The 24,555-nt window shown below is 46.3% G+C and overlaps 1 protein-coding gene across 1 annotated transcript in view; it reads right to left on the minus strand.

The window, feature by feature from the left end:
• Positions 1–689: 689 nt before the first annotated feature.
• LOC144934328 (voltage-gated delayed rectifier potassium channel KCNH8-like) overlaps positions 690–24,555 on the minus strand; it is a 105,521-nt gene continuing 81,655 nt past the window's right edge. The window contains exons 9-15 of the mRNA XM_078860011.1: positions 24,199–24,398; positions 20,758–21,007; positions 12,718–12,932; positions 6,686–7,152; positions 4,754–4,839; positions 2,986–3,059; positions 690–1,455 (exon numbers count right to left, since the gene is read on the minus strand). Coding sequence (XP_078716137.1) covers positions 757–1,455; positions 2,986–3,059; positions 4,754–4,839; positions 6,686–7,152; positions 12,718–12,932; positions 20,758–21,007; positions 24,199–24,398 — 1,991 coding nt within the window. The 3' untranslated portion in view covers positions 690–756. The remainder of the gene's footprint in view (positions 1,456–2,985; positions 3,060–4,753; positions 4,840–6,685; positions 7,153–12,717; positions 12,933–20,757; positions 21,008–24,198; positions 24,399–24,555) is intronic.

The following is a 24,555-nucleotide window of genomic DNA, read 5'->3' on the forward strand; positions in this document are numbered from 1 at the left end:
GGCCCCGTTATCTGCGTAAAACCGCATGTGTAGGAGTGGATGTTTGATATGTTGTCTGTAATGGGGTTCAATCACACCCTGCGACTACGAGAGGCCCTACCATCCAATGCAATGTCAACAAAAATCACGGGATTGGTTCTTGAATCGACCATGACAATTAATCGAATCGTTGTGAGGATAGATCAATCATTTCACCCGTATTTTTTCAGCGACTGGCTGGATGAATATGGGATATTAATCGCAAAGTGTTAAGTTTATTAAATCAAGGTGTCTACAAAATCGGTCGCTGAATTTGTTTTTTTCTTCACATCTTTAAAGTCTAAAGAATGTAAAACAGAAAAACAAAAACTTTGTTGTCAGTACAAAGAAGCAATTCCCACTGTTATACTTTTCCAAAAAATGGAAAATAATTTAGAAACAGGGGGGAAAAATACGTTCGTCTATAATGCAAAGGTATGTCATAATTGCTATGAATGCTTATGACTTATAGGGGTTGGGTATTTTTTCCGTGTTGATGCCAGCGGAGGTCTTTACACGACACCTGGGACACAATTCCTGCAGCCAACGGCAAGCGGCATGTTTCCAAAGCAACCGGCGATTCGCACGGGGGCGATGACATTTTTGTAAACAAACACAACATTCATTTTCCTCTCTTTGGTCACCTTTCTTACGATTATGGACAGCTGTAAGGGCGCTAGTTCGTTTCGACTGTCAAAGATGAGACGTCGCTACAAGCACTGCGGAATGGCGACTCGCTCAGACGTTCGTTCCTTCGTCTTCTGCAAAGTCGATTATTTCAATCACTTGGTGTCCGTCGGATCCTCTAATAACACGCATGGAGATGACCTCCTTCTCAGGAACACTCTGCATTTCTGATTCAGTCATGTTTAGACACGTTTCGTCTACGTTCAGGGGACTCAATTCCGGGGAAATGTCTGCAATGTACAGCTGCCTCAGAGATTCTGGAGCAAAACTTTGGGCGGCTTCTGCTGAGCACAAGAAATCCACAGACGCCTCGCTACGGTGAGCCTCCTCTTCGTCGCACAACGAGTCTATGCTTGATACGGTTTGGGATGTTCTCACGAGATAGTCAGAACACCTCGTGTCAGTTCCATCGTTCTGACGAACGATTCCACCGCCAAGGTCCTCCACAAAATCCCGAGGACTCGACGGAGGAGAGACGAACTTCGGTAGAGCCTGCTGTGCCGAATAGCCCAGTGCTTTGGCCTCCTCGTTGTTGACGCCAGGATGGTACGATGGCAGAGACTGCTTGAGGACTGGTGTGCAGTCCCGGTCTCCTCTGCACAGGGGATTCAGGGCCGGATCCCAGGGAAGCGAGGGGTGCGATGGAAGGGGGCTCAGCTGGTTCCCGTGGGGCACGAGGGGTTTCAGCATCTCCATGAGGGCTTGGAGATCATTGCCCAACCGTGACACCTCTTGCGACAGACTTGACATCTGCAAGGAGCAAATTGGCCCTTTAGTGTGGACATTACAAGACTGTTGTTGCTGCTGATTTATTAGCAACATTTCAGATGTAACCATTCTATTTATTGCTCACACTGCCGCTGGTGCAAGGGCCTCTGCACTTGAGCAAACCACCTGAAGTGCGTCCGGTCTTGTCAGATTTCATGACATAAATATAGCGTTGGAATTAAAACATATTTTATGTGGACAGTTAGTGATAGTGAGTTTTTTAAATTTAATAACCAGTAGTGTTCCACACCGGTGTTTAATGAGCTTTCATTCAACCCCTGCATGTGTTCGTTTCCTCGTTTGTGCAGATTGACAGAGAGAGAGCACATCAGAGCAAACACAATTCTGCACATTGCGTTCTCGTTGATGACCGTAGTTTTTCAACGCACTTCAATTGACGTTTCCTGTTGATGCTCCTCGTGGCCATTTTAACGGTGCGATGTAATTATTTTTGAAAAGTGAGAGAGATAGAAAGAAAGAAAGTGGGAAAAGTAATAAATATTTAAGGGGGAGAAATTCAATTTTAAGCTGTTCGCGTGACAGTGACACGGCGATGGTTGTTGGCTGCCACTTCTGTAATTAGCGCAGCCTTGTGGCAGGACTGCCGTAATTACAGACTGTGACCGACTGTGTCCCGTTTATAAGCGTGACCCACACATTGCGCGGTTCAAGATAAACGATGCTCTGTATAAAATTGCGATTAGCAGTCAAGGGAGTTTTTTGTTTACATCTATTCAGAACCTCCGTGTCAGCACCGTGGATAATTGGTACTTTGTTAAATAGTTGCTGCAAAATGTTTCTAAAGGCTTCATTGCTATGTTGAGTAATGCAGATAATTCTACCTTTAGTGTGGATGTTTTACGGATAATATTTGAATGGATCTGTAATTGGAGAGTTTTATGACATGTATTTTTTTTTCAAACAACCTCTCAACTATTTAAACTAAATCTGTTGTAATATTATACAGCGTGCACATTCCCAGCCTTCAGGCGCTCATAACTCGGCAGAAGTTGTGTTTTAGCTGAAACTGCTTCATTCTTTGCTTGCTTCTTACTCCCATGATAAGAATAACGTTTTTAAAAGCTAGGTACGTTTAAATATTTATTTTAGCTAATAAGAAAGTTCAAACATAGTCAAACAACGCAATAGATAAATGAGTGAATGCACAGGTCCCTTTGCTAGGGAGTTTGATGTTTGCATTGGTGGAGGTGAATGTGTGTGGCTAATGGAGGAGCGGTAGTGTCGTGATTAGCGCTACGCTGCGTCACGAACTTGGTGACCCGGGTGCGATTCCCTCTCACGGTCCTGGGCCTCCCCTAGGTCTACTCAGCCTCAAATGAGTACCTGGTGCGGTGTGTAAACACTGCTACTGGGGAGACAAAGGCAGTTGGGCATGATGCCGGCCACCCACTCCCTCGTGTGCTGTGCCGGGCTTCATAGGCGGTCTCTACCAGCACTTTGTCTATTAAGAGTCCGTTAAGACGACATGGGGGATCTTTGTCTTTGACGTACCTGCTGATTAAGGTGACATATGCCTCTCCAGGTGTCATCCACCTCCATCGGCTCTCCGCTCCGCGAGGTCCCCTCTGCAAGTGCCGACACATGCAAATTATTCATCAGTTTGTTACATTGGCCGACGCTGTGTAATTCTAATGCATTGCTTAGGCCCCTACTACACGTGTATGAGATTCTGGCCCAATCGTATTCAATGGCTATGCAATGTAATTCTGAGTAAATGTAACACAGACAACATTGGCTAAAACAAAATAAACTGAACAGGTTTTTGGCTGATTTCCCACAGGTTTTAAAGAAAGTCAAGGATTCTCTGGTAAAACAGGCTAGGGCAAATTACACCTATGAATTATTTTTTCCTGAATTGGATAGTGAGCGGTCCATCAATCTGTATGCTTATCAAAGTCCACGTATGAAATTCAGATATGCGGTAATTGCTTTGTTGTTTTATATTTTACAGCAGGACACTGACATTACACATATCGTTGTATGCCATGGATGCGTGTGTGCCCTTGTACATGAACATATGAGGTAGTGCATTATTTAAGATTCCTGCCATATTCCATAAAACCAAAGCAGTAAATCCTAGAGAAAAAAAACTGTAATCGTGCGTAAAGCATCCACAGTTAACATAAAACAATTGCATATTCCGGCATTCAGTAAAAGCGCCCGGAGTGCATCCTTTTCCTCATTAAGAAGTGGACTCTGTAACTTACGTGGTGGTCCCTCCTTTTAAATCTATATACAGTGCACATCAATTTAATGATGCAGCACTGTAGACAAAGCCCCAGAGACGGCATTGGCAGCGGTCTTGCAAGCACTGTTGCAACATATCTCACCAAATTCACGATTAACACCGCTTTGGCACGGGACAATGTGCTGTATGCTGCAATTTTGAGAAGAGGGCTCTTTTCCGGAAGCGGCGTTATCCTACCATGTGCCTTTTCTGCAGTGCTGCTTAATTGATTTAGCCAAGATGCTAATCCTCCTGTAAAAGATGCCCCCTTAGAAGACTTCCCAGACAATGGATCATCTGGCGATCTGCTAGAAAGCCCCCATCATTGAGGTTGCCGGGTGGCTGAAGGGTCTAAGCACTAAACCAGCTCTCCCGAGGTCCTGGGTTCGAAGCCAGAATTCAGCAGCCCGATATTAAACCGCGTTCACAACTGTTGTGAGTTGATGGTCTCGGTTTGGTTACAGCTGCATAAAAAAAAATACAAACAACGTATTACATTTGTTTTTTCACTTCATTAAGGTTTAAACGTTTCAGATGAAGGTGAGGTACAATCTTTGTGCAGGGCGTATACAAGTTGTGCCCCTCGTGTGGACAAAGAAGTCTATTGCAGCGACTTCAAAAGTAGTTCTAGGACTACGTCTTCCGATGATCGTTCTCTGACATAGGACGATGCGTATTTCGCTGCAGAGCGAGGAATGGTAATTTGTTAACCTCATAGCACGATGCCAATAACAAAATCGTACGTTATGTAACAGAAAAACGAGCGGTAAAATACACCAAACTAAGCTCCTGGCACAGAGAAAATAACATGTGTGGCTTCATTGCTTTACAATTTACAACCAACGATGAATCAGCAGGCAGCATACAACTACTGAGTCATTCAGTCGGTGGCACTATGCCACCTTTCCACTGTCGGTCTACGTTTGCTACCGGTCTCTTTATTTCTCCATCGGCCGCCTCTGCTTTGTTGGAACGAGGTGGCGGTGGTGCCCCTCTCTGTCAGTGGTGCGTTTTCCGCGGGTGGGTTTTTACCCTTCTCTGCTGGAGGAGTCGTGAGGTCTGCGTGGATGACGTGCACAAAATCAAACACCGCTCCGCCTTCAACCCCAACCACGACCCTGAGACACAAGGGAAACAACAGCGGTCAGAGCTCAGAGTTCACAGGCAGCCACAGTTATTTTATCGTTTTTGTTGTTTGATATTCTTTGAAAGTTGTTAATTTATCTTCGACTTGAACGGCCGTCACCTGGTACTTGCTACACGATTCATGAAAAGCGGAGAATGATGAGAGGCTCACGTCGATAGTCATTCGCGTTTGTTTAGGGTTGTGCAATGACTTATCATGACATCTTTCAAAAATGTTGATTTAAAGCTTTCGTGACTGCAGGGATTCACATTCTTGGTTCTTTCGGCAAAGTCACGTAGAAGGGAAAAAAATAAAAATATAAAAATATAAAACAATAAAGTTCTTGTTTTATATTTTTATTATTTTATATTTTCCCTTCTACGTGACTTTACTGAAAGAACCAAGAATATCTTTCAAATAATCGAATGAAACATTATTGTGACGGGCCACGTAAACGTGAAGCTTACATTGACTTTGTGGTAATGCCGTACATATTTTAAAATACTATTAGGGCAAATAATGGTCTGCTTTGCGAATTATATGAATGATACAAAATCATGTTACCGTAAATAACAGCAACTGGAAAAATGTGGCGAATAACTCATCAATGTTGAATGATACACCGAATGCTCACACACCTTCATTGGCGTATAACCAGCAATGTATGCCTCAAGCTGCAAGTTCAGATGCGGGTCTTCTGAATCCTGAGGCGGCTGCTTCTATTTTAATTCCCCCACATATACAATACACCGTTCCCTCCTCTCACACCACGGCGGCTACAAACAACACTTCCCGTACGTTGGTCTCGTGGGTATTTCATAGAAAACGGCAAGTTATATGGCACGGGGGCCATTCGACCCACAGTGAAAGTTCCAAGCACATGAAAACCCCTGAATGTGCAAGACCTCAAGGAAATTCCCAGCACTGTCCACCCTACCGCCACCTCCTCACTAGGGACGTACAACGTGTTTCAGTTTCATTTATTAGGTATAGCCCTGTGAGCCATGAGGCTTTTGACTCGGGTGCAACCGTAACAAACAAATCATGAACAAAAAACATCTTAAAGTGACATATTCTTAGTTTTTTTCCGTAGAGTCATGTAGGTAAAAATTTAAAATTAATCAAAGTAAAATAAATAATAAAATAAAAATCACGACGTTTCGGAGGCAACACAAGCTTCCGTCCTGTGTTGTCTCCGAAACGTCGTGGTTTTTATTTTATTTTTATTTTACTTTTATTAATTTTAATTTTTTACCTACGTGACTTTACCGAAAAAAAACTAAGAATATGAATCCTTGCAGTCACGAAAGCTTCAAATCTAGAATCTTAAAGTGACGTTACATCCAGGAAAAAAACAGTAAAACAATTCCAGATAAAAAGCACCATCCACAGGGACACAGCCTTTTATGGGTTTTTGCTGAAATCTACCGCGTGCGGTGTTGTGGCTAATGAGTGGTGCTGGCCTTGTTGCAGCTCCACCAGGAGCCTCGGCCCGGAGGGGTTCAGCTAGTGGGATGTGAGGAGGAAATTGGACAAGCTGGCCCCTTTCATTGCTTGTAGCAGAGAGCGTGTCGACCAAACGAGCTACGCCACTGCTACTCACCTCCGACTCACCTCCTCACTCCCCACCTCCTGACATCCCTATCGATGCCACTGCTGCTTTAAAGCCAACTCGGGGCAAAGGGTTGCCACCTCTGAGTTATAATTTTTTATTTTTTACACATTCTGGGAAGACTTACAACATTTCCCAGGATGGCTTCCTCAATAAGAAGAAGCGATCATCGGAGAGGTGGGGGGGATGGGAGGGAGCCAGACCAAGACAGGTGGCAACCCCTTACCTGGGGCTCAGCGGCTGAAGGCGCGGCAGGCCGTGCGGCGGAGGGCGCCGGCTGCGGCCGCCCGACGCCGTCTCGCCCGCGCCGAGCCGCGGCGACCCGGGCGCGACGCCGGGGAGGCCGGAACCCCGGGCCACCGCTCCGGCGCCTGAGCGCGGCTTCCCGTTGCTCAGCGCCGCGTTGCCCGGGCGGCGCGTGGCTCCCTTCGCCGGCTTGACGTAGCCGCTCGGCGGCGGCGGGGGTGACGAAGTGGCCCAGTGGTAGAGGGGCGATGCGGTGGCGGCGGTGGCGGGCCGTCTGCGCGGCGGCGTGGAGGGCGTCGGGAGCTGCGACCGCGAGGTGTTGATGACGTTGGACGAGAGCGGTGTCACTTCGTCGGACTCGTCCTCGTCGTTGTCATCCTCCTCCTCCTCGTCCTCCTGGATTGACGGCAGTCTGTTGATGAGGTCTCCGTTGCTGTCGGACAAATGCTGCGGGGTGATAGGAATACATGGATAAACGTGAGCGTGCGTTTGGTTCCTTTGGAACGGTCGTAACAAAAATTGGCCGAATTGTTTTAGCGGTGATTCTGGTGGATGGACTGGTTCGTGCTATTGGAACGTGGGGTTTTCACGACCGACTCGGTATGGCCGACAGTGATGCCTCCCAATACCTCTTGCAGCGCAGGGATGTCCACTTATGACTCTTGCCCCACTCGTTTCTGCCAGAGTGAACCTCCTAAAATGATTTCGTTCCACCACTTATGCACTACCATTTACATAATAAACTATTTCTTCGCATGCTCAGATTTGCGGACTTGCAAGCTTTGCCAAAAATAACTGAAACCATAACACAAGAATCGGACAATTGCTGCTCGTATCATGGCACAGCCCTGGAATGGAGTTGATGTTTCCAATATAGAGCCGTGCAGCATTATTTTTAATGCAAGGCCAATGAATGAATTGCGTTTCCACGGGAGTGAAAGTGTGAAAAGGGACACCAACCATTTGCTCCATCCCATTTCCTCGGGCCAACTGCAGTGATCAAAGTGGATCTGAGCAGCCCAAATGAAGTGCTTGCCCATAAGTGGGACGGGATGGTGGGGAAACCGATTGGAGAGCTGAATAACTATTAAATGAGAAGATTAGGCCCTGGGCCCTGAGCGATTAAGGATTAGGGGCCCAGAGGAGCCAGCTGAGACACATGACAGGCTCGGTTTGTTAAACCTGCCACGGTCCATTATAACGTAATAGGAAGATGGAAGAGCTGAGGTCACTCGCGTGGGTCATCGCAAGCTGTATACGGTCACACAAACCACCGGAACTTGTGGCGCCCTCGCTATCAGTGGCATGTATGCATGTGGAACTTCTTTCGCACCGTACGTAGCCAACCGTGCTAATCGGAGGTGTGGCATATAACTATTGAGTGAACAGTGGGGGTGGTGGGGAGGGGAGAGCGGATGCTTGGCTATGAAGAGGGGGGGGATTACTTTGGACAGGAGGCCTTATTCATTCCTGGCACCAGAACCCATTGCTAACGACGCTACACCACTGCTCGCGAAGCAACTTGACAGCAAACGTTTACACGAATGTACATCTGCCCCACGCTTCCCTCCCGTCCCACTCTCCCCAAAAAATCTGGCTGACAAGAGGTTTGCGGTGGTGGAAAGTGTGAGAGTTCTGGCCTTGGACATTTAGTTTTTACGAAATTACGAATGCAAATGACCACGTCCGTTCCTTCACTTTGCTTAATTGAAACGGCCAGTTGTGCAACATTAACGTCACGTGTGGGCACAGCAACACGAAGGTTGCACAACGTGGACAGATTTACGGACGTGCTGTCAAATACTAATATACTGCTTGGCAGCAAGTAGGCGCAGGAAGCCAATTAAGTTACGTGCGTCACCAAAAACAGATTTTGGCGTTAAAACAAAAGAAATCTAAGAACAGCAGCACAGTTAATGAATTTCATAATCATGGAAAGTGTCTGCAATGCACCAGTGTGAATTGTAACATTTAATAAAGATAAATGACTGGCATGAACGTTGATACATGAAAAGTAACAGAGTAAAACACTCTGTCAGTGTTGAATGAAGTACCCCCCCCCCCCGGCCGTGTTAGTGGTAGGGGTTGTTTGACCATACTTCGCCACGCTGGTCCAATGCTGGTTGGATGAAACATAGGCGCAGATTGGGGCTTCAAATATCAACCATCACTATGTGAGCTGTGGCTGGGTGTCTAACTTGAATCTCCAGGTACGTATCACAGTTAGGTGAGCCACGGTGCCACCACTCCAGACACCATTGTCACATGCGCCTTTGAGAATTATGGTACTAAATTACTGATGGCATATTTCTTGAGTTTCTTTTCTCTAAAACACTCGGTGGTCCCGAGCTCTTGTGCATAGAATCATAATGGAAGCTTATGGTACATTTCCCCTCGTGATTTTAAACGTTTGCAGTCATAACAAACACAAAAAAGACCCGATAAATGAAAGGAGCACATTTCTCATTCGTCTGAATTATATTGCAATTTTGAGAAGTGGTACGAATCATTAAACTCGTCGGGATCTGGTGTTATTCAATCAGCATCCTCACCAAATATTTTCTCAAGCGGCATAGCATCTGAGCAACTCTTTTGATTCGTTCTGTAAACAGCAGAAGCCCGCTATTGGTGTCACTCGTCAAAGGCAAAGGTTTATATTATATCAAATGGCAGTCTAGCAAGCGCCACTGGTATTTCATGAACAAAAGAATACGAGGTGATAATCAGAATCGGCACACGTCTCTAGTTATGAAAAGGTGTGCCCGTTTGCACAGGCGCACGTGTGTACATGTGTGCGTGTAGGGAGCGGCAGTGTAGCGGTTACCGTGCTGAGCTACGGACTCAGCCACCTGCATTTAATTCTCGCTCACGGCCAACATTAGTGACGAATGTTTAAAGCAGTTCTGGGTCAATAATGGGGAGACAAAGGTGACCGAGCGTGGTGCTGGCGACACCAACCCTTTGTCCACCGTGTCGGCCTTCATAGGTGCTCACTAAGAGCACTTTCCTCAGTAGCTCAGATGTCTATCCGGGTTATCTTTATATTTGTGTGTGTACACTCAGCTGGAAAAAAATTCCCAGTCCTGCCAGTGAAATGCCGGGTTGTAGCAGGGAAAGATAGAGGCATTTGCTGTCGAATGTTGACAAATGCATCCTCCTCTTGGGTTTGTTTTGATGTCTGTTGTCAAAAGAAATGTATACTGCTGCAGGCTTTTATTGACTAATACCTATGTGCCTTAGCCACACGAATAAATCACAAGATAGAAGTTTCCTAAACAAAGTTTGACTTTGCGTGGAATTTTGTGATACCACTACACACACGGCATGAAATGCATGGGTCATTAAAAAAAGAATTCGGCGCAGAATAAAGATTATCACAAACATGTCGTTATGTTCCATTCAGAATGATATCACACACTGTCCAATATCTATGTACAAAACAATGTTTAAAAAAAAATAACACTGTTCCATGCCTATTTAGAGATGTCACAAATATTATAATATGTTTTGTCAACCGCTTACAACTATTATTTCATAAACAGTTATTTGCTGCACAAGTGACACGTAGACACAAAAAAATCACAACGAGGAACAACACAGATGAGACGGTACAAAACACGAGACGAATAAACTCGTACAATTTTAATCGAAACCACATCCTTGAATCATGGACCATTCGTCGAATGGCTGTGGTGATGGTGGGGTGAGGTGAGGTGCATCAATGGATGCCCAGTCGTTTGGGTTGTTGTCTATCGATCTTCTTCGTGCAAAGCGATGACAGCGACAACCGAAGCAGCCAATTTTGCTTGTTCGGTATTTAAAAAAATATATATATAAAAAAGCGATTGTGAATCTGCCGCTGGGAGAGCGTGCATCTCAGGCTCAAATGCCAAGGGACGTCCATGCGTGCAGAGCAGTGAGTCTTCAGAACCCACAACACCGTGGGGCCCATGGAAACGGAACCCCCGGGGGGACCATCTCGGCCACTGCCTTCCATTTGGATCACTCTTTTTTTTTTAAAACGTTAACTGTGGGCGGAAATGTCCGTTTTGCCACAGCTTCATAATAACAAGGCTAATTCAAAGTAATATGGGTAGAATAGAGTTGTCGATCCGTTCGGGGAATTTAACTCAAGGGGAATTTAACTCAAAGCGAATTGTCTCCGAGTTCTCGGGGCGCTTTCAATGCCGTAAACATTTCTCGAAAATACGAACCTTCCACGGGAATTTCAGCTTCAATTTCTGAAGCCATAACTCAAGGACGTTTGCCAAGAAATGTTGCTGGGTTCCCAGGCGAGACAGGTATTCTGAAAAGAAAGCCCTTCCCAAGCAGCAATGGGTTTAGTTTCAAGATTCACTTTTTTAAAAATAGATTGCATCCTATCACTGCTCGGCTGGGTCCCAAGCCAGCGTGGAAATCTTTCTGAATGTTGGCGGTTACAAAGCAGTGTTTTTCCATTCCTCCACCTCCTCCGAGCAGGCCGTCCCTCGTCATTTCTGACAACTCAAATTTCGCCGGGAGATTGATCAGATGAAGCCCTTAGCCCTCCTCGTATCACTTTTCAATTCAATCTCTGCTTTGCCGTCGCCAGCTGCGCGGCTTTCCTCAAAGTGGGGGGGGGGAGGGCACATTTGGAAAGACGGACGGGTCGTGCCTGTGCGCCCATTCGATCTTTCTCTCTCTTCCGACGCGCCCTAATCGCCACCATTAAGCTTTTTTTTTTACCCGTAGCGTCTAATTAGGGCCCTGGAAATTGATCCCAAACGGTTTGCTAAAGAACATGCTCGGTGCATATTCGCAATCGCGAAAGCAGCTGCAGTTTCCAATACTCAGCCCAGCTAACTGCCATCTTTTGTCATCATTAAATGTTATATATATACACACGCGCGTACGCGTTCGTAAAATGGGAGGATTTGTAATAATTAAGCGCGGCTTTTGGAGCCGTGCATATGTTGTTTCGTGATAATTGCGGGGCGCGACTCTGTGACACGTTGCATTACAATTGAGGCCGGTGAAGGCGGCGCAGGAATTGTGGAATGCCGGACGAGTCGATTGCCCCACCACGAGCTCCAAGTCTCCCGTGGGAAAACGCTTAGCGTCCTGGAGAGGGGGTTAGGCTATTGTTTTTTTGGAGCTTCACACGCCCGCTTGAAAATTAGCTCGGAATTGCGTGTCCTGTTTCCGTGTCGTTGGAAATAGCTTGTTTAGCTGGGGACTCCACTTGCGTGTTTTGTCCCAAAACAAGAGAACCCAGCTCAGCGTGGCTGGCGCGACTGATGTGGCGACAGTGATGATTGTTTTTCCCTTCTTCGCGTGCTTTCTGTTTTGAAGGGGCACGACGTGTATCATGGGGAAATATATTTACCTGAGGTCTCCCTTGCAAAAAAAAAAGTTGTTTGATTCTCAAGAGACTTTGAATTCAATAAAGAAGGAAACATTTTTTGGTGGAGAAGCGCGGCACGGTGGTTCGTGCAGTGCGCAACGAACCCGGCGACCCGCAGTGAGATTTATGGCCACAGCTAACATCCGTAGTGAGTGGCGAGTTGATTTATTTACAGCGACGGTTCGGGTTAACCACAAAACTGTCTCGAAAGGTTAACTTCTGGTTAACCGTTTTCTAAAAACCAGTTTCAACCAATTAAAATATGCATATTTGCTCAATATTAGTAGAAAAAAACGACCTGTTTATCCTACAATGTAGCGTAGGCTACAGGGGAGGTCTTTATTTTGCAGCATCGCTAACGTGCAATGCTCACTGCAAAGTGTCGTGAAGGAAATGTTTGCATCCCTTTGGTCAAAAGGAGACATCAAAGAGACAAATGGAGGTGCAGGGAAAGCTGGAGAGGTGAAAAGACAAGCGGATACGCGGAAGGAACAAACGCGAGACAGCGGCAAAAACAAAGCTGCGCAGAGAGACAAACGCAGAGGAGACGGAGGAGAGACAATCGGTGACGCACAGAGACAGAAAGGGCGAGACGGAGGGACGGACGGGACGTTGCTTGCGCGAACCACCTGGGTGCTGGATCCCTCCCGCATGTTGTACGTGAGCTCGTGCGCGATGTCTCCGTGGAAACGGCTCGCGTACTCCGGGTAGAGCTGCAGCACCTCGTCCAGGCCGCGCAGGTTGATGCACTGCAGGTCGCAGTAGGTGAGCGCCTTCACGTCCGCGTTGCTCTTGATCACGCACGCCGGGGAAGGGAGATCGCAGCCGATGAGGTCGCCCTTCCCTGCGGGCGCACCAACACGCCGCCGCCGCAGCCGCAGCGGGCGTTAACGACCCCGCGACGCTACGCCAAGGAGAGGGGTGGGGGGGCACGCGGGCCCTGGAGTCACCAAAGGGCGACAGTCGCCAAAGTTGAAACATTATTCGCACATCGCGTACAGCCCGTTCTCCTGTAACGCGGTAGTAGGTGCGTTCCTGAAGTACACCGCATGATGCGGGGGGGGAATAACACTGGTCAACAAAAAAAAACTTTTTTCTGGCCTGGACTTTTGCAGCTGTTTTAGACTAATTTCAGGGTGCTGATTCCAAATCTGATCTCAGATTTGCTCTATCACATTATTTTTATGCTATCGGCATACCCCATTTTCATTGATTTTACCCGAAATTAACTCTGTCACTTATGATTGCAAGTTGTTGCGAGTCAGTGACTGCTTTAGTGTTAAAATATGGTGCTGTATTTTTAGGATAGTGTGTTTATAACATCATTTTATGTAGATATCCACATTTATTTAATATTTTTCTTCTGCAGTTTTTATTGAAAATGCAATATTTGATATCTCAAAAACCTGATGTGATAGACAAAAACTGATGCCAGATTTGGAATCAGCACCCCAAAATTACCTTAAAACCGTTGGAATACCTTATGCCAGAAAAAGTGTGTTGACCAGTGTAATATATCGCTTAATAAGAAATCATATATGACATGGGGCAACGCGCTGTCCACGATAACGCGTGAGATGCGTACGCAGGCTGACCAGAGACTGAGGCGCGTGGGTAGCGTCTAGAAGCATCCAGCAGCATCCCGCCTTAGTTATGTTCACTCAATCGTGTTGTATCCAGTTCGCGTCGTGAAAACGCGTTATAGTAGAACATGCTGCACTTTAAATGGAAAAAAGGAAAAGTAACGTTGCTCCACACTGGCAGGCGAATTCCCACTGGTAGGACGGTTTTGTGTTCATCTTGTGCCACACAGGGGCAGCCGCCATTAGGGGTTCCCCCCTAGGCTAATAACTGCGCACGGTGAGATGTCTGTTCCATTATAGACGCAACATCAATGCAAGTTGTTGTTCCTTGCAGGGAGAGACGGCACAATGGAGAACACACACACACACACACGATGTGTACGCGTGCACACGTGTACACGTACGATCCTACTGCCCATCCACTGCTGAATGAGAGCGTCCCCACACCCGTGTGGGTTGCGGAAGCTATTTGACCAATCTTGTCCATACTGATCAGGGTGGTGTTGGTAACCGCTGAAAGCATAGACGTTGTAGCATAGTATAGTACACATTTTTTTATTTTATTATGCTGCCCTCTGCTGTCAATGTAACCCTCTACCAGCCTGCAGCACTTGTTGTATGAGTGGTGGTGGTCACCCATCCAAGCACCAGAGGTGGGACAAAGTCATTGTTATGCAAGTCCAAGTCGAGTCGCAAGTCATCAAATTCATGACTCGAGTCTGACTCGAGTCCAAGTCACATGACTCGAGTCCACATCTCATAGGTGGGACAAAGTCATTGTTATGCAAGTCCAAGTCGAGTCGCAAGTCATCAAATTCATGACTCGAGTCTGACTCGAGTCCAAGTCACATGACTCGAGTCCACACCTCTGCCAAGCACTATCCAGGCTCAACTCTGCTTTACCAATGAAATCGGGTGCATTCTGGGCTGATTTAGTAAAACAAAAAATGCATGTGTGAATGAATGGATGATTTTAATGATTATAATAGCCGTAGAAATTAAACATCCAGCATTTCACAACCTTTTGCATTTTAATGAATTGTGACGATGTGAGAGAGATGGGCATCACGATTTGATTCCATGAAGGTGAAAAAAATAAATAGGCTCCCTTTCCGCTGAATGCCCATTGTTCCATACAGCACCTTGTGTTCCGGCCACATTTAGACGCTATGTAAATACAGATTAAATCGTATTGTTTTGATTGTATTACCTCTAGTGGCTGCAAGGAATCTCATGAACCTCTACATACAACTGCTAAAAAATAAATTTTCACATGAATTATTCAATGCCACGTAAATACAGAATGTATTGATATTTTTGAATGAATAAATGATTTGATGCATCGTTAACTCCCTGACATATAATAGACTTTATTTTACGCATAAAGGACTCAGTCTCAAGACCGTTTTGAGAGGATAGTTGCGTCGTAGACATGTACCAGTGGCATTGATTAATTTAAAAAAAAAGATGCCTTCGCTCGTGACACATGCATTGAATCATGCATATTGAATGAACACACGGGAAGTCTATTTCCCCACATAAAATAAAAACACGAATGATATTCCTCCATCTATTGGCCTTCCGGACCAATGTATTCAAGCAATATTTGTTTAAGCCGCCAAACTCTGGAGCAATTTCAACCTTCAGCGACTCCTCGGCAGCAGGGCCAAGCCAGTCAAACAACTTGTGCTGTTTTCTTGACAATTGGTTATAATGCATAGTTTATGCTCATTAATATTCATTCATACACCTTTTCATATGAAATCTTTGAATACCAAGGCTCCAGTATGTAATGTTGAACTTCTTGCGCACCATATATAGCCAGCCGTGCTACTCCGCAAACTATTAGGATTTTCAGAGAGCTATTAATCAAACGGTATCGCTATAATTAATTTCGTACATTTTGTGCTTACACAGCCCTGACATTTAAAAAGCAAAATGTAATATTCATCAACGACAGCTCGCACATTTTAAGTCGGAGCATTACCGCTCGCTCTTGTTGAAGCTTTTAATTGTGAAAAAGCGAGGAACAGGGGCTAGCGCCCCCTTAAATAATGAAAACGACGCTTTAATAACCTCGCGGTCCAGGCAGGGCAATAACAAATGAGACCATACCATTCTCCTCTATTCCTGCTGCCTTTGGGCGGAAGCGGGGTGCCCCTAGACACTTGTGAATTGCCATTATGTTCACCAAAATGTTACCACGGACATACGGCGCATCTCACGAGCTCTCAGCACGCGGCGTGTGTCAGTTGCGATTGTCAAATGCGGGTGAGTGGTGGCGCAGTGGTTAGCGCACCGTGCCATGAACTCATTGGGCCATGTGTGAATCCCGGCCGCGGCGGTTAGGGTTAGGGTTAGGGCGAGTGATTTCTGAACAAATTCTGGGTTCCTCCCGCTGCCCCCCCCACGCCCTCTCCGACTATCACCAACCTACATTGATCAATGTCGTGAAGTATGGTCAACAACCCTTCACGACTCCACGTGGTGGTGCGGAGAACCCTCATCCAGCAGTGTCTTGACAAAGGGCTGCACATTAGTACTGATCAATGTTTTCATCAAGGGAATCATCTTTCACGCGGACGCTTTATTCTTTAGTATTTTTTGTGAAACAAAATGTATTCATTGGTGATACTGTGGCTTTGGCAGTGGTGCACAAACACCAAATAACACATTCGTAAACAGCACTGCCTTATTTATATATTTTAAAAGCAGTGTTATTGTTTAATGAGTTGCGCTATCTACGTCAAAAATTATATTTTCACCTTCAAAATAATTCCTTACCTTGAATTATTCATCATATTTCTTTTTGTATTTGAAATATCTTTACGTTATTATTTTTTTTCATCTAGATCTCATTATTTTGTCGTCGTGATCTATGATTTCAGAACTTCTCTTCTTTCAAAAAAGACGCCAGTGGTCTAGGTTGCCGCTAGCCTGGCTTTAAATAAAACATTCCTTTGAGGAGTGTTTTCACCGTCAGAAATCACTCTCAAGCCCATTATAGCTGACGGCCATTCGCGAGCTTGTACCACAACACGTTTATGTGTTTATTTGCTTTCACTGCTGTTTTTTTATTTCAGAACACCAGCCAGTAGTCACACAGTGCACTAACATTCTCACTGACAAATCAGATTAGCTCTTTGTTTTGATGGCTAAATTGGAAATGTGAAGGGTTTCTAAAATAATTTTACCAAAAACCATATTACAGCTGGTCATTCCTCTACGGTATGGTTTTGCTGCAGAGAGAATGAGTCAAGTTGTTGACTCGTCTGTGCGTGTGAAAACACACGCACAACCCACGCACATACTCGATGCTGTCCAGAAGCACCGCCATCCAAGCCGGTTAACACCTCGCCAAGAGGGCCCAGATGGGGAAACGATTTGTCAACGAGCAGTGAACGTGAGCGTCTGACGTGTTGCGCCGACATTTCACAACTCCACGTGCTTCGTCCGGGTGACTCAAGCAAACCCGTCGCCGTCGAGTTGCCGTCCTCTTTGCAGAGGACTGGCGGTCTGCAGCACCTCCCACCACCTCTGACTCGAGCACTTACACGTGCCCAATACGAGGAGTGTACAACATCATGCCGTGGGCTTATTGAGTAAGTGTGGTGATCTAAATAACAAATATATATGTATATTATTTTGTTCCCTCCAGTTAAATTCCAATTTATCTTCCGAGAAATCTCGACAATGTGGAAGAGTAGGCCAAAAATACCTTCTACAGGGGTCTCTTAAGAGCTCCCTGTATTGGCCGCTCTTCCGCCAGCAGTAGTGTGAGCAAGGGCATTGCAAGGCTGCGTCTAATTCTAGATTTGAAGCTTTCGTGACTGCAAGGATTCATACTCTTAGTTTTTTCGGTAAAGTCACGTAAGTAAAAAATGAAATTAAAATTAATAAAAAATAAAATAATACAAATCACGACGTTTCGGAGGCAACACAAGTCTCCGTCATCAGGTGGGACCGTCACAGCCAGAGTTTGCTGTACAGCAAATCTGGCTGTGACGGTCGTGATTTTGATTATTTTATTTTTTATTAATTTTAATTACATTTTTTACCTACGCAACTTTACCGAAAAAACTAAGCGTATGTGTACTAATTGTGCCGTCAGCGTCATGCGATGAAGCGACAACATTTTTGCCTTGGGAGCCCTCGCAGCTCCCAGTGCATCAACCCTGCGGCACATGACGGCCCCCGGAAGTTGACGTTGGGAAATTTCCCCTGAAGTCACTTCACAGGGTTTCTTCACACATACTTCACACATACTCGGCGCATACCTTTTACATGCCCCTCAAAGAGTGTTTATCACATCGGAGCTGGACTAAGTCAAATTAAGCTACAAAAGAAGAATCGTTGAATGTGATGTTTTATTTTGGCGAAGACACTGGTGGCTGCCCTGATTTGAACCCAGGATCTCAATGGTGGCCGTTTGGTGTTCTGACTCTTGAACCAGCCAGCCACATGCCACTGTTATATTGTTAATTGGACAAAGCAAAGTTAATTGGAAACTGCATTTTTTTTTTATTATGAGGCGGTATTAAAATAAAGGTGCAGCCCTGTAATTATGTGTTCATGCCACCGCTGACAAAAGGGTCCTCCACTAGAGAGCCCCTCTAGAAAGTCTCTTGCCCTATTCTCCCGCATTTTATTATTTTCAATTTATTATATATATTTTTTAATAAATGATTTTTTTTTCTTTCTTTTTTTCTATTTACGTGACTTTACCGAAAGAACTAAGAATATTCTTCCGCACTGCGCCAGACATTTTGCAATTGGTGTGGGTACCCACATTTCCCACCCCTGCCCCAACACGCTGCTTGCCATTTAACTGTGGTGCACACCAATTACATATTGCTGGGTGGACAGAGGTGGGCAGGATTGAAGGAACGTCCGCAATGTTTCAACTGCCACTCCAGGAGAACGAACCGGCAGTGTGACAACCTTGACACCGCGGCAGGGACTCGGGAGTTAAACATTTTTCCAAAAAGCTATCTTTAAAGAGCCCACCGATAATACCAAAATGTCATTGCATATTGTATTGCTATTATTATAGAGGCCATCACCATATTGTTGCTATATCTGATGTGCCACCAAATGAAGATCGTGGAACATTAAAATGGAAAAAAAAATCTGGAAGAATTTTTTTCCATCTGATTCCAGTAAAGGAACGCCAAAGAGCGAAATTGAATTACGTTTAACAAGATTACTGGTGCGTCTAAAGCTTTTACATTGATGTTATCATTTGGGCAAACATCGTAGCAAACTCCATTTAGGTGCTTAAACTGCAATGAATTCAGGCAAATGGAGTCCCTCGGGCTGTCTCTCCCTCTCTCTCTCTCAGCAGCTGATGGTTAGGGCCCTGTAACCGTGTAAGGAGTAAGGTTACAGCAGCGGTCAAATGCAACAATTATAGAGTCTATAACGTCCTGGGAATTACCTCTATTGTCTGGCTCATAAGATGCTCCGGAAAGTAAGACGCACCCAAAAAACGTTAGATTTAACATAAGCATAATTCGGGGAAGGTGCGACATAATCTGCAGAATACGGTGCGTAAAATGCCGTGCCACCAAAAGGTTTTTGCAGGCCTGGTGCTAAATGCCAGATGATGCCCCCTCGTAAGGTTTCCTTGTATCTGAGGCCTGGCCAAGCTGCCTCACAACTGCTCGCCAACCTCACCCCCTGTCCACCCCCCCCCATCTACCCCCATATCCCTGTGCTAAACTGTATCCCGTGATGGTGTCGCCTAAAAAAAAAAATACTCTTCAGGGAGGCAAGGAGAAGTCACCTAAAAAATACTTGCCTGGTTTTGGCGCAAAAAAAAAAAACAATGTGGATTTGCGAGATTAAGAGGGGGGGGGGGGTGCACAGTGACATTGCGATCAAGTGTGCAAGCGGTGCAATTGCATCGGGTCCTTATGGGCCAAATTCTGGGCGAAATTGAAGGATTTGTACATCTGGTCTCCTTTCATTCCCTTGCACCAGGGTCAATGGCCACCACGCTTCGCCACTGGGAGAGCGTCGTCGGATGGAATGGCGGAAGGCTGAGCCGCCGTGGGACCTACTCTTGGGCAGAGAAGTTCATGAGAAGCCACCTCTGTTAGTATCTTCCAGTAGAGGGCCCCCTTTCAACCACGGGCTACTGAGCGACGCACAGGGTGCACGCTTGCTCGTTTGGGCGGGGTGTTCACTTGGGCGCCAGCCCCCTATGTAGAAGGGGAGCGGTTGGGGAATTGTTCCAACTTAGATACAGACAGATGACCTGCATTCATAATCAGTTAAGAGCTAAGATTCAAACTGTGATCAAATGGACCAAGGATTCACTTGATCTCATCAGATCTCAGAAGATAAGTAGTGTTGAGCTACGGTGGGTAGGGGCTACGTGCTGGATAAAATAGGGCTCTGCTTGCAACTTACACTGTTGTCCTGTACTTATATGCTCCCACATCTATGCTCCCTTCCTCATCAGCAATCTGCATTGACCAATGTCGTGAAGCATCGTCAAATAGCTGCTCACAACCCCGCTCAGGTGTGGGGCATCGCTCATGCAGCAGTGGATTGACAGTGGAGCCGTACGTGCTACAACATCACTGATCCAAACGCAGCATTCCAGCAGTGGTGGCTCAATGCTCTGACCCGCCAAACCAACCCGACCACCTCGTGACTTTCCCACAGTACAGCCGAGCAGCGTCAAGGGTCCGTGCCGAGCCAGATCGGCGCTGCTCAAGAAGCGGCCGGTTGTTTATCCACAGCAGAAACTGAGTCGTGTCGTAGGCGTAACACACAATGAACGAGTCGAGACGCATCGAGATTACACACAGTGTGCTGATGGTCACGTGCGAAGAGCACCATTATTAGCTCCGCCACTGGCCCTGTTTGGTCACCCCGGGCCAAATTCAGATGTCTCGCGAGGCCAGCGTATCACGATTTTGCTCTGGCACGGCACGGCAAATAGCCGGTGGGGAAAAAACACCCGTGCTGTGAGGGGCCGCACAACGCTGGAACGTCCCGGATGCGGCAGCGGGAAAGCGGTATCCGAGCCACGGCCGCCGCGGCAGCAACTTCTCCCGACGTCGCGCCGAGCCTCACCCAGGATGGCGAGCACCGTGCCGTCCTTGAGCGCCTCCATGGAGCCCGAGAGAATGAAGAAGAAGGCCTGCAGCGCGTCGCCCTGCCGGATGAGGTACTCGCCCGGCGCGCAGAACGTCGTCTTCACGTTGAGCGAGAGCGAGCGCAGGCACCCGCGGCTCGCCGACTCGAACAGCGGCAGCTGCAGCATCTCCTTGTTGAGGTGCATCGTCACGTCGGCGCGCAGCTCGTCCGGGAAGTCCTTGAGGAGCTGCGGACGTCACACGTGACAGCTCGCTCTTCGCCCCTCCATCCCAGCATAAATAGTCGCTCCAAGCCTGGGGCGTGCCATTCAGACTCTGTCTACTCGACAGACCTGTTCTCCACCTGAAGACGGCTGCTTGCGTTGTGGCCGAAACGTCGTGAGAATAATTGTATTATGTTTTATTTTTATTATTTTATTATTTTCCTTCTACGTGACTTTAACGAAAGAACCAAGACGTTAAACTAATTAGTTTTTTTTAAAGATATATTTGTATTTGTTTCCACGGTTTTATTCCAAGCGAGCTCCTGGCACCATGTCAAGGGATGAAGGACAATCTATTCGGAACTCTCTCAGAGCAATGCTTAGACCTGTGTGTTGGAGAATGCCCCATGGAAGGAGATATGACTATTTCAGAGAACCTTTCAAGTGACCTCTTGTATTTTTCCACACTAGGTGTGGTAAATATGCCCCATTTGCCTTGCTTTCAAGAAGTTCGTCACATGGCAGTCAAACCACTATTTTAAAACATTATCAGAGCTGGAATTTGGCAGAGTTAAGGATAAAAACTAATCTACATTGATAGGGTTTTCTTCACAGCCATTGGTGATCTATCTAAGGTCGCTGATTTGCTCCACTTGAGAACGTAAAATGACACTGGTACTTTTACCAATTTCCTGCGCTTGGACGAAAGCTGCAGTAACTGGAGAAAACCCATGCAATTGAGGGGGTAACATTCCAAGTTCAACAGATATGAGTCTCAAACCTATTTGCCATACCCCTATCTCCTGATCATCTCACAGCCCAGTGGGATGCCAACACTTGCCACCAAAGGTCTGCATTCCACAGTACCCTGTTTGAATCTGTTGGATCAATGCACCAACCACGGAACGAATTAAATTCACTGTTGCCCACTTGAGTCCTCAGTGACGGTGTCGACTGCCCCCCTGGTCTTTGTCGATAGCACAAATATTACACCAATAAAAATAGAATGACCACCGTAACCTATGCCTTTACCTTTAAACCATGCAATTACACGCGGGTAGCCTAAGAGCCCTTGTGCGACCATCAAGAGCTCTCTAGGCATGTGAGAGTAATAACGATATATTCTGCTGCCAGCGCTGTCACTGGGCTGCGCTAACAGATCGGAGCCGTCACACACTCTGCCTATGCCCCCTAGTCTGTGAAGTGGCTTCAAGAGCACACCGACCGTAATGTCGTCTCGACCCCACCTCTAACCTGCAATATTCTAACCTCTTCCCCTACTCTAAAAATATCCTCAAATAATTTTTCAAATGTCCTAGATGTGCATGATTTTTTTGCCCCTATCTATACGGTGTATATAGATGCAGTCATATTTAATCATCGCCAGTCATGGTTATATCCACTGCCAAATGAAGGCCTCCCCCCATCATTGTCGTCTCTTCTGGTCTTACAATGTCACAATTCATCTCTTTGGAGGTGGTAGCGCGTTTGTCGTTTGTTGAAGATGTTTGTGGTTTGAATCTGGCACGCTGCCTTGGTTTTTACCGCTATTTTGCCAGGTAAGGCCCACTGAGCTATACATCTCTTTAATCAGAAGCGACCTGGCCACAAATGATAGCTCAACGAAGTGGCTTATCACGTGGAAATGTATAGCAGCCAAATACTCTAAAAGCATATTTCTAAATGTGGAGGGGAAAACCGGAGCACCCGGAGAAAAATCCAGACGACCATGGGGAGAGAGACATACAAACTCCAAATATACAGGCGTCAGGGTCGGGATCGAACCCACGACCTCCTGTTTACCAGGCGAGGTAGTTAACATCTCGCTACCATGACAAATACAGACCACCTGCTTCACAGTGAGCGTTAGACATCTCCTGATGTCATTCGAAAAGAGCAGACTATTGTTTACCAGCGTCATGGTCCAAGTTTGCCAATTTTGACAAATTACCTGCAAATTACTCAATTGGGATTGCACAGAGCAACATCGTTGCTTACTGGCAGACTCTATCCATCTGCGAAACAGCCCCTTCGTGATCGCCCGGCGCTATGAGAATGGCCTCGTACCAAACATTCTAAATTATTATTCTTTAAACAAATCCCATAACTCTAGATTTGAAGCTTCCGTGACTGCAAGGATTCATATTCTTAGGTTTTCACGGTAAAGTCACGTAGGTAAACAAAAATTAATTAATAAAAGTAAAATAAAAAATAAAATAAAAAATCACGACGTTTCGGAGGCAACACAAGCTTCCGCCTTCAGGTGGAACCATCACAGCACGATAGCTGTATCAAGTGAGATGACTTCCGAAAAAACCTAAGAATATAAATCCCATAACTCCATCTCTTCAGTGGTGCTACTCTCAGGAATATCCTTAAGCTGGCATTATTACATCTCCAGTCTCAGCCATCTCATATCGTACCTTCCCAGTGATGTGTTCTATCGAAGCCCACTCATTTTTTCCTGAAAGTCAATGCGACGTCTCTGTACCTTACGTACGTTCTCTAATGCACGTGTTCCTCTGCCTGTTTCAGTGTAATTTCAAGAGTGCACCTCTCCGCACTTCTATGACAACCATCAACCATAACACTCACTAGTTGGCTGAAAAACATCTTAAAATAGAAAACCCAATGCAGGACTCTCCTGAAACAGACCTACAATTTAGTGTGGCTCTCCTGGGTAATTACGTAAAGACCATGTTTCTGATCCATGTGTTCCACCTCCGCACTTATTGAAAACTCTCGACTTTCACTTTTCTAAACCCCTAACGTGTATTTTTGTAGAGTCGTGTGCGTGAAACACACAAAACAACACGAGCAATTCCCCCCGCGTGCCTCGACGGGAGAGTGGGCGGCTCGAAAATCGGAAAGGTTGCGAGCTCAAAACCTGTTTGGCACTTAAATCGGTCAATCGTCCCAGCGGAGTCAATAACATACGTCCTCGCTTCGTGGGGGGAGGTCAAATCAAAATCAGTACAAGAATCTTTACTTCGACTAGAGGAATCCGATGAGCTACGAAGCTTTCTTTTCACAGATGCCCAGTGCGGGTGGCTCAACGGTGGGTGTCCTGTTGCGAGACTCGCCCCTCGCATTCGGAAGAGGACACTGCCGAAGTTGTCTCGGCGCCGTCAACCGCGGAGAATAAGCGCCCGCCTCGGCGACGCTAGTTTGAGCAGAAAATCACTCTTTAATGTGATTTCTGCTCTCACAGTCACCTCATTGGTGTCGATGCCGTTGTTGACGGACCACGTCGTCTGGAAGTACTCGAGCATGCGTTGCTTGAGCTGGTGCGGCAGGCGGTGGATGCGAATGAACTCCTTGAGATCCCTGGTGCGCGTGAGGTAGAGCGAGCGGCGCGAGTACATCCGCTGGATGATGGCCGTCACGTTGCCGAACACGACCGCGTGCATCAGCGCTGCGGGGGTCACGGAGGTCAGGGGGCGAGGTTAAGGGAGCCGTCCCAGGCAGAGGGGGAGCAACTGCAATCGGTAAGGCACCTTGCTCACAAACAAACAAAATGCACTGGGGGACGAGGTCGGAGAAAAACGTTCCTGCTGATTTTGATTGCGTGA

This window comes from Lampetra fluviatilis, chromosome 10, assembly GCF_964198595.1.
Source record: "Lampetra fluviatilis chromosome 10, kcLamFluv1.1, whole genome shotgun sequence".
In the NCBI taxonomy this organism is placed as follows: Eukaryota; Metazoa; Chordata; class Hyperoartia; order Petromyzontiformes; family Petromyzontidae; genus Lampetra; species Lampetra fluviatilis.